Source organism: Kryptolebias marmoratus, linkage group LG12 (assembly GCF_001649575.2).
Source record: "Kryptolebias marmoratus isolate JLee-2015 linkage group LG12, ASM164957v2, whole genome shotgun sequence".
In the NCBI taxonomy this organism is placed as follows: domain Eukaryota; kingdom Metazoa; phylum Chordata; class Actinopteri; order Cyprinodontiformes; family Rivulidae; genus Kryptolebias; species Kryptolebias marmoratus.
The window spans coordinates 24,307,673-24,318,101 of record NC_051441.1 but is presented as its reverse complement, the minus strand read 5'-3'; the positions used below and the strand labels follow the sequence as shown (position 1 = coordinate 24,318,101).

General features: G+C 37.8%; 1 protein-coding gene across 1 annotated transcript in view; it reads left to right on the top strand.

Moving 5' to 3' along the window:
* Positions 1-10,078, top strand: part of prr12b (proline rich 12b) — a 72,495-nt gene extending 62,417 nt beyond the window's left edge. The window contains exons 13-16 of the mRNA XM_017437258.3: positions 1,658-1,755; positions 1,868-1,999; positions 5,331-5,426; positions 9,012-10,078. Of these exons, the coding sequence (XP_017292747.1) occupies positions 1,658-1,755; positions 1,868-1,999; positions 5,331-5,426; positions 9,012-9,146 (461 nt within the window). The 3' untranslated portion in view covers positions 9,147-10,078. The remainder of the gene's footprint in view (positions 1-1,657; positions 1,756-1,867; positions 2,000-5,330; positions 5,427-9,011) is intronic.
* The last annotated feature ends 351 nt before the right edge of the window (positions 10,079-10,429 follow it).

Sequence of the window (10,429 nt, the reverse complement as noted above, 5' to 3'; positions counted from 1 at the left end):
GAAGTGATTTTTGTGGTTTTAGAAAGGTTTTCGTTGTGGATATAAATTGTTCCAATGCTATGCTAAGCATAACTCCTAAGCTTCCACTTCAGTATCCGATGATATTTAACATTAACACAAACCGCTATAGTTTTCGGTTTGTAAACATGACGGTAGCAGCGACCGTTAGACATAGCTGTTTAGCCGTGCTACGGTAGGAAAATCTGAAGAGGAAGCACAGATTGTCAGAACACCGGCCGTAGGCGCGAACGCACACCGACCAACGTCATGACGTCATTGATTTAGTTAAAAAAAAAACTTTTAACTTTCGGTTCTTCCCTCGACTACTCTTGAAAAACATTTTTGTTGTCTGCCACAAACTTAACTCCCGAAATGTTCTGCCACATTGCTAATGCTACTCCTCAAATTGTTTCTTCTTCTTCTTCTTGGTTTTTATTGGTGGTTGGTAAACAACTGAAGGAATCAATACCGCCACCAACTGGTAAAGAGTGTCTGCTAAACTTTTCTCTTTCATGCATTTAGCAGCAACTCGAGCACATTGCTGTCCCCTATATGTCAGGAGGACAAATAACACCTTTTCTGTTCTAATTGCCAACCCACCACAGTGGCGTGTGTTGATCAAATTCACCCGCCACTTCAAATATTTACCCGCATTTGGCCGGTGGCGGGTGCTAATTTCCACCCCTGATCTGCGCTGAAGTCCCCTGGCTTACTGGGATTGTGTTTTTATAGATAATCATTTGACATGAAGTTTTCCAGAGTTCTGGTACTCTCCCCAGGCTGCAGTGGCTCCCCTAGTTCAGCAGAGCAGACTTTGAGCACCCTTGGATACACTCTCTGCTATTGCAGCCTTCCTAAAATATAGTTCCCTCAGTTTTGTGCTTATTTGGTCCTTATTGATGGTAGTGGGGGCAGGTGATGAAAAGACCTTGTTCATGTCTGTGAGGTTGGAGTGAGAAGCTAGGGGGATTGAAAAGAGATACCAGACGGTGCAGGGTGGGCAGTTACAGGCTGAAGTTCTTTGGCTGTGGAATCTGTTGAAAAATGAGTTCAGCTGGTTTGCTCTCTCAGACTCTCCTTCTGATATGTTATTCACCGTCTTGCAGCCTGTGACGGGTTTTATGCCATCCCAGAACTCTCATGTTGTTGTTGTCCTTCTTTCTCTATTCATCTTTTTCCTCCATCAGTCAGACTATCAGTTCCTCCTGCACATGCTTCAGGTCTTCTCGATCACCTTTTTTAAAAGCCCTCTTGTTCCTATTTAGGATGTCCTTAACATTATTAGTGATCCAGAGCTTGTTGTTGAGATAGCAAAAGACAGCTATTATTGGAAACTCAGCATCCACACAGAACTTCAGGTAGTCCTAAAGAACCCTGTTCTTGTGTGACTTGTCTGGATTTGTGGCTTGCACTGTGGTTTAAACAGGAATTCTGTTAAAGTTTGTGAATCCTAATGTATATCACAGAAACTACTATGCATCTTTGTGTCATCGTTGAGAGGAGATTTAGCTAAAGCAGTGAGGAAGAGGAACCAGATTATAAACCTTTTCAACATGCACCACTTTGTGCTTGGTATCATAAAAGGTAAAAATCAGATATCTTTCTCGGAGATTAGGGTTGAAATGTAAGATTTACATGTGAAGCTTTACCTCCTCAGATGAGCTGTACCTCCCACCCATGAGAAAAATCGACAGCTTGCTGAGTGAACAGAAGAAGAGACTGCTGAGGAGAGTCAGCATGAGTACTCAGCACCAGGTACATTTTCACGTGCATCTTCTGTATATGTACAAGTCACTGGAACAGTAAAATTGATGAAGATGTTTGTGTTGTTTTTATTTTTTGGTTTGACTCTGTTTTAACTGTCCAGGAGGCTTTACATCTGTTCCCCAAAATGACAGCAGACCCTCTGGAGTCAGGAGTGGTCAGAGTTCATCTTGGTGGGGAGAGTTACAACCGTAAAACCCTCAATCGAGTCAAGAGGAGTATTCCTAAGCAACAGGTGAAATGCTGCTTGACCATCAGTTACTGGTGGTTTATGTTTATCTCTTCAGATAAAAGCCAGAGTCTTTTTTAAGCTCACTCAGACGTCAGCCACACTAATTGAGATATTTTTATCGTTCACCTTTTTATCTCATCAACCACTGGAAAGATTTTATGAAACTCTCAGAAAATAATCATTGAAAATACATATACAACTGATTCACTTTTGGAGTCTACCCACTTCAAAATGGCTGCCACAGCTAATCAACCGTAGCAAACACAAAAATATGTCCAACAGTCAATTTTACATATATTCAATTAAAACCTGGTGTGGTACTAGGAGAGAGTGATTTCCAACATATACTTTGAGGACTCCATTCACAATTGGTTGTTTAATTCAGTTTGAAGGTGATATCTCATAGAGCTGTGACTAGTTGGCAAACAGTATTCATGAGGGAGTGTACAGAATGTCTCCACAATGTCTCATGACTTTCACAGGGTTTTCAAGTTTATTATATGTGTTGCAGAGGGATAGAGGCCTGTTTGTTGAGTTCTAAACATGTTGGAAAAAAATTTGTGACAAGTTTTCTCACAAAATAGTCAGTCATCGCGGGCATCACCAAACTGTTTCAAGAGCAGTACTTCAACAGCTGTACAAGTGCTCTACCCTGACAAAAAACATCATAGGCAAATATCCAGGTCTAAAACCCTCACTGATAACAAATGATATTTTAAAAAAAATCTGGCCTAAATCTGCAAAAAAAAAATCTGGTCTAAATCTTTACTTCAAATATGTACTTTAGTAGATAAAATCATAAATGTGGGGGCAGCTGGGAAGGTGGGTACAAATAAGCTGAGGCAGATATGATGTAGACAAAGATAGACAACAAAATAATCTGCACAACCAAGAATACAGTTTTCCAAGCTGTGCACACAAACATAGGCTATGATTTTCAAAAACTGGCCACTCAAAGCTCAGCCAAACTGCTTGCTGTTGGCTTGGCGACAAACACTCAGAATTCATTGAGACTGCAACAGAAAATTTACCTATTTTTCATTATTTTGAGTTGCCAATTAGTCTTCCAACAGGTGCAGCTCAGTGAGATACCAGCATTAGTGTTCACTCTCACAGATCAATTGGCCCTGATCCTTGTTGGAAGATCTTCTACTGAACTGACATGACACCATAGAAGCACAGGCAGTATGTCTCTGGGTAAAAAAGATGTCAACTCAGGTGCCAGGTGATCAAAGATATTTAAACAGCCTTTTTAAAACATTCTGCAGATACACCTTTTATTTGTCTCAAAGTTTGATTGAACTGGCATCATTGAACCAGCAGATGCACCAGAATGGGTAAGTCCTCTAGTGGTGGCATGAAAACACAAAGGAGACTGGAAGCTTTGTGTTGACCTCTATGAATCTAATCAAAGAGGGGTAATGGAATGTCATCCTCTGCCTGATATGCAGGAACTGTTTACAAAACTAGGTGGTGCCACACGTTTTAGCCAGATTGATTTAGGTTCACCCTACCACCAACTGCCTCTACATCCCAATAACTGTAGTCTTACTGCTTTCAAAATGCATGAGGGACTTTTCAGTTCAAAGAAGTTCCTTTTAGACTTGCTTCAGCACCATCTTCCTTCCAAATAATGATGCACACATCTCTGATAGATTTACCAGGAGTCCAGAACTATTTGAATAATATTATATTGTATAGAACATACTCTAAGGAACATCATGATGAAAACCTACAAGCTGTTTTCTAATACCTTAAAGATGTGGGCCTACAGATAAACTTCTACAAAAGATTATTTGGTCAGTCAAGTATTCCATTCTTGGGACATGTCATCTCTAAGGAGGACCTGCACCCAAGCCTAGATAACTTTATTTCCATTGCTGAAGCTCCTACACCAAAAGATATGAAAGCTCTTCGTTCACTCCTGGGCTGAACCTCCTGGTTCAGCAAGTTTATACCAAGCTATGCAACAATGGTTGAGCCACAGTGAGAGCTACTTTAACAAATACTCAAGCTGAGCTAAAATGAATTGATTCAGCAGATAAGGTTTCAATGATCTCAAAACAATGCAGCTTATGACTGCAGCTTTGCCATCACCCTTGTTGATTTTTTTTCAGTAAGAACTTTTTTAGCTTGAAGTATCATTTACTCCTAATGCTAGAATAGACACCATCAAGGCATTGTAGGTATCCTAGCTTCTGATTTTGCTTGCAAAGGAACCCTTGTACCATCACAACTGATAATGGACCACAGTTTACATCTTCTGCTTTTTTTGATTTCACGAGTGAATGTAGAAATAAGCACATCAGAACAAGTGTATATCATCCTCAGGCAAACAGATGTGTGGAATGCTTTAATAGAAAGCTAAAATAAACCATTCAGGCAGCATATACTACCCAACAACTGTGGAAGCCTTTAGTTCCTGGACTCCTTCATAGCTACAAGGCTTTACCTCATGCCACAACTGGGGAATCTCCTTTCCAGGGGAAGACCAGTGAGGACAAAACTGGACATTCTGGCTTCAAAGTACAATAGACCATGTAAGAGCTGAAGTGACTCAACAACAGCACAAAAGTACACTTTACACATACACTTTACAATAAATAGAGGAGCCAAACCCACCGAGTTCACCGTTGCAGCTACGGTTAGAGTGCAGAAACCTTTCTATGTAGTAAAATGAGAAACCTAGTTCAGTAGTCCTTTTGCAGTACAGCAGAATGCTGACCTGAGTTCATTCATCCTCAGTGAATCATTCTTGGGGAACTCTACATGTAATGGGGTTGAAGAAGCAGATTATTTGAGGCTTACAGAAAAAAACTCCTGTCAGTCTAGTACAGAGTCTTCGTCTCTTATTTTCATTACAACTGCCATAACAATTGTGACCACTATAATTATTCCGTTTAGCAAACATAAAAATGGCTATAACTCAGTCAGATTTACAGACTTTGAGCTACAATTTGGTGCTGTACCAGTAACTCAGAGTCATCCCAACACATACACCAAATTTTAGTATTCAAGGCAGTAGGTGATATGAAATCCTTATAAGGCTACATTCACTAGTAGTAACAAACTAATTATCAAAACCTGGTTAATTTATTTTGCACACATGAAGTTGTGGTACTAAAAGAGTAAATTTGTTTCCTGATACTTCAGGCTCAGTTTGAGCAGGAGATGGGAGGAAACAGTTCTACATCTATGATTAAAGGACAGAGGTTCGGGAGCTGTGGATATTATTTTGTCTTGAAGTTTTAAAGAGTAAAGTTAAAAAAGGAAAGAATAAAAAGAATTAAATACTGGTGAACTCCTTAATATTTTTTGTAACTCTTTTTTTCAGGATATGAAGATTTCAATTGAAACCTGTCGAATCTACAGTCTTTATCATTCTCTTCACCACTACAAGTATCACACCTTCCTACACTGCAAGAAGGAGGTAAGATAAACTCTGTTTATACAAATAAAGTTGTGATTAGAAGTTTACAATCACTGATCATGGGCATAAATGTCATATTAATTTGAGTGTTAGATATTTATTGGAACTTTTTTGTCTAGAATGGAATGACTAAACAACACACTACTGCAATGATTTAAAAAAAAAAAATTGGGTACACAAGTTTGATTTATTTTGGATTTTCACACACAAGGTGAAAGGTCCACAGATATGTCCAGTTATGTATATCCATACATTTTCTAAATTTCTAAACTAGTAGCACTCAGAGTGTCCAAACCTCCACCAAGGCCAAAGTGTCATTTAAAAAAATGTTGTGATCCAGATTATAATCTGCATTACCACCAAAATTTAAACAATTGTTTCTTGTGACAACCCCAACATTCACTGAAAATGTTATTAAAATCTGTTCATTAATTTTAAGTAATCTTGCTAACAGACAGACAAACAAACAAACCCACCAACAGTACCAAAAACAGCCTCATTGTCAGAGGTAATAAGTGATGCTGAAGGTTCATGAATGTCTTTTAACTTAACAAGACCAGTGCCTGTCCTGTTAGTGGGTTAGTGATTATGATTCACTGATTCATGTAGTTTCTCTTTGCCAGCAAAAAAAGGATTGTTTCACAGCACTCATTAGACTGACCAATACTCAGAACAACAATTTTGTTGTGACTGAATTGAACTGAATTGAACAATGGGAAAATTAAAATGAAATCAGTGAAGATTTATGAAGAGAAATTGTACCTTTACAGTTGTGAAAGTCTTTTTGAGTTATTTCTAATTACCTTCAAGTTCTAAAGCCATCAGTTCAAACAATTGTACTTAAGTATAAGTTATTCAGATGTGTCACCACTTTCCCAAGGTCTGGAAAAAAACCCAAACTGTCCTCCTCAGAATAAAGGAATTTGGTTCAGATGTTTAAGAACAACTTATGAACCACCAACTAAGCCTTGGTGCCATGCCATGACAAACCTGCCATGAAGTGGAAACTGCAGTGAAATCAGTTTTACATCACCATGGACTAAGAGGGCACTGACCAAGACAGAAGCTCATGCTCCAAAATCCACATCTTCAAGTTCGACTGAAATCTGCAGTTGTCCGCATGGACAAACCAAATGCCTTCAGAAGCAAAGGATGATCATCAGACAAAACAAAGAAAGATTTGGCCACAATGAGAACTATGTTTGGAGGATTCAAGATGATACTGTCAAACCTAAGAACACCATGACCAACTGTCAAGCATGGTGGCAGTAGCATCATTCTGTGGTACCAGTGTGCAGTAAAAGGATGGTACAAAGAAGAAAGACATCTTCAAGTTTTTCAGCTTCATCTCAAATCAACAGCTGGATGGTTTAAACTTGTATACAGTTGGGTTTTCCAAAAACTATCTCAAACAAACATTAGAACTGGTTTCTGATTGCCTAAAGGAGACTAACATTAGATGTCTGAAATGGCCTTCCCAAAGTACCAACCTCAAGCCAACTGAAAATTTGGGGATGGCAATAAAAGCCTGGTCTATGCAGGAAATCAACAACTTGAAATGAACTATCAATTCTGCCAAGAAGAGTGGACAAAAATCAGCTAGAAATTTACCAGAAGCTTGTTGATAGATACAAAAAGTCTGTCTCCAAGTACAATCTACTAAGGGAGGATCAACCAAATATTAGTACCGTAGATGTGTATGGATGTATTGAAACATGTATGTATCATTTTGGCCCTGTTTGGATCAGAGACTATACACAATAAATTCAAGCTTGAACATAAAAAATCTTTGAAGTTGTATATTGTGTAATTATTCCATTTGAGAATGAAAGAACAATTCAAATAATTCCCAAAAGTTTTAAAAAACAAAACACCAGGACTTCTTTTCTGTAGCTGAAGACGTTTTGCTTCTAATCCAGGGAGCTTTCTCAATTCAAAACTGGAGAGTGTGGAGTTCCAAAATTTAAATGACTTGAAATGCTTTATTAATGCAACTAAATATACAAGCAGATTAATCTCACTCCTCTTCCAGTGGAGAGTCTATAGGGTCTTTGTTTGCCCTGCTCACTAGAGAGATGTTTTGGTCACATGCATGTGACAGTGGTAATTAGAGGGAAACTGACTGCATATCAGACTTAATACTCCATTGTAAGTTTTAGAAAGCTGAAATTTGGGACCACCTCCTCTATTTAAAGTTTTACTTTTCAGCAACAAGGCGATTCAAAGTGCTTTACAACACAGAAAAAATAATCAGGTACAGAATCAGATACAGAAATTCAGAGATAAAAACATCAAAATCAAATATAGAAATACAGAAATAAAAACATCAATCAGGTAATATTAGCTAATAGTACGAGTGTGTGACATAAATGGCTTCCTTCACCCTCCTCTGAAACCATCTGTCTTCTCTGTCTAAAATATGGACAGTTTGGTCCTCAAAAGAGTGTTCCTTGTCCTTGAGGTATAGGTGAACAGCTGAGTCTTGTCCTGAAGAGTTGGCCCTCTTGTGTTGAGCCATGCATCTGTGGAGAAGCTGTTTGGATTCTTCAACATAAAGGACGTAACATTCCTCGCTGCACTGAACTGCATACACCACACAGCTCAGTTTGTGATTGGGTGTTTTGTCCTTAGGGTGGACAAGTTCTGTCTGAGGACTTTAATGGCTCAACACAGAAGAGCCAACACATCAGGTCAAGAGTCAGTTATGGAGTCCCTGTTTCTAGAGGATGTTCATTCAATAGTGTTTTTTGTGGTAAAAAATCCTGGATTTGAAACAAAGTTTTATCATTGAACCACCTGAATATTGAAGTTGCTAACAGCTAACATTTAGTGTCTTGTAAAACACTTTAAAATAGAATTGTGTTTTCTATGAAAATGCAGTGTGCTGTTGAGTTCTGAATAACGTTGCTGAAATTTGCTCAAGAAGCTGAAACTGAGTTGTTAAAGCTCAAAGAAGCAGAACACTAGCTAAACGTTAAAAAAACTAAATGCTAGAAAAAAATGCTACAAATCAAAAACTAGCCAAATACTTGCTAAAAATGTCAAAATGTTAGCTAAAAGTACAAAAACACTTGCTAAAAGTAGCAAAATCTTAGGAAAACTCAATTTAGATAAAATAAAGATAAAAGTAGCAAAAGGCGAGCTAGAAGCTAAAAGTAGGTAAAGGCTGCCTAAAGACTAAAGTATCAAAATGCTAGCTAAAAGTAGGATAAGAAAACAAAAATAGAGCTAGTTTGCTAAAGCAGATTTAAAAGAGAACAATGTTTTTGAAGGAGCTTAAAAAACTCAACGTATTTCTTTGGTGACAATATTTATAAATATAGTTAAATATTTTGAAAAGTTATATATGATATATAATTGACTAAAATAGTACAAAGAAAGCATAAGTAGCTAGATTATAAGAATGTAGGAAAAAAAAATAAAAATTGAAAAAACAGCATTGACGCAATAAAAGTCTTGTTAATGTTGCAAATTTTTAAGATGAAGTACAAACAAAACTTCCACCATAAAACCTCTTCATATACAACTGTGTTGAAGCAACATTATCGCACCATCTGAGCCTAACTTTGTTGTTCTTCTGAGCAGACAGATAACATCGAGCAGGCAGCTGAAGACCCTGGTCAGGAGGAGGTGGTGCAGCAGTGCATGGCCAACCAGAGCTGGCTGGAGAGCCTTTTTAACTCCTTCATGGAACTGCTCAGCCTCAGTGCCAAGGCCTAACAGAGGATGGAGCACAGCCTCGACCTCTGAGTTCGTCCACCCTCAGTATTAAGTCGCCTGAGGCATCCAGGGTTTGTGAAAACAAAACTGTATGGCTCCAACATGTGCAATGATTCTAAAGAGAACAACCGCCGTCCATTTGTTTGTGGGAGATTTAACATTCAAAGTATGTTTTCTTGTTGAGTCCATCCTAAAGAACCTCTTGATTTCAGGAATTGTACTGAAAAGTGGAAGGTGAAGAACTCTGAATGTGATGGGTTTATTCCCCCCCAAATTTCAAAGAGAAATCTTTTTGTCAGCGCTGCAAAGAGATTTTTGTCAAAACTTTCAGATGCAAGCTGTCTATAAGGATGTATTGATGACTATTGTTTGTATAATTTCTACAAGGAAATTTTTAAAAATGACCACCCTGTGATGGGATTGTTTTTTTTGTTTTGTTTTTTAAGTATTTTAAAGGGGTGTATATAAAATAGCCCACCTTGGATGAGTGATAAGGGTGAGGAATAAAAGGATTAGTTTCTACCTGCCTCAGTCAAATCAAAGCAGGTAGGGTTGAGGGAAAATGTATTTAAAACTAAATCATCTTCTTTTTGTATGTTCAAAAAATGATAAGTAAGTGGCTTTAAAGCCCTGAATGATAAGGAATGAAAAAAATAAAAGCACGACTTTCTTAAAGGAAGTGTGAGGGGAAAAGATCCAAAAGCCTAAATGTCTGTGTTTAATGTTTGTCATTTTTATCTGTTTGTTGTTGATGATATTTCTGATCATTTGACCTCTCTGAGGAGATTCTTGCAAAGCAATTTTGTTGTTTTGACGTGTAAATATTGTACAGCTGCTCCAGTCTCTAGTTTGCAGTTGCTCTTCTGTACATGAAATTCCTGTATTTGACAAAAATGAAAATAAACCAATCAAACGACAAATGTGATGATACAAAAAAAAAAACTGCATTGTCCTCAATTTTTTTAACTAATAGAAAAGAAGTGTGTGAGTGCTTCTTGGGTTTACAGTGGGTTGTTGGCTAAATATCAAGGAGGAGACATCATGAAGACTGAGGAACTTTCCACTTAGTTGAGAAGTAAATATCAGGGTTGGGTTAGAAAAAAAAATCTGAAACCCTGAACAACTCATGGAGATCCTTTAAATCTATTATTAGATTAAAGGTCAAGCATCCCTTGAAGAAATGCATATTGCCTTTTATCCCAGAGCTTTAAACTAATATCATACTATAATGAGAAATGATGGAGTTGCAGCCATTTTGGTCAAACCTTGAAAAAAAAGGTCTT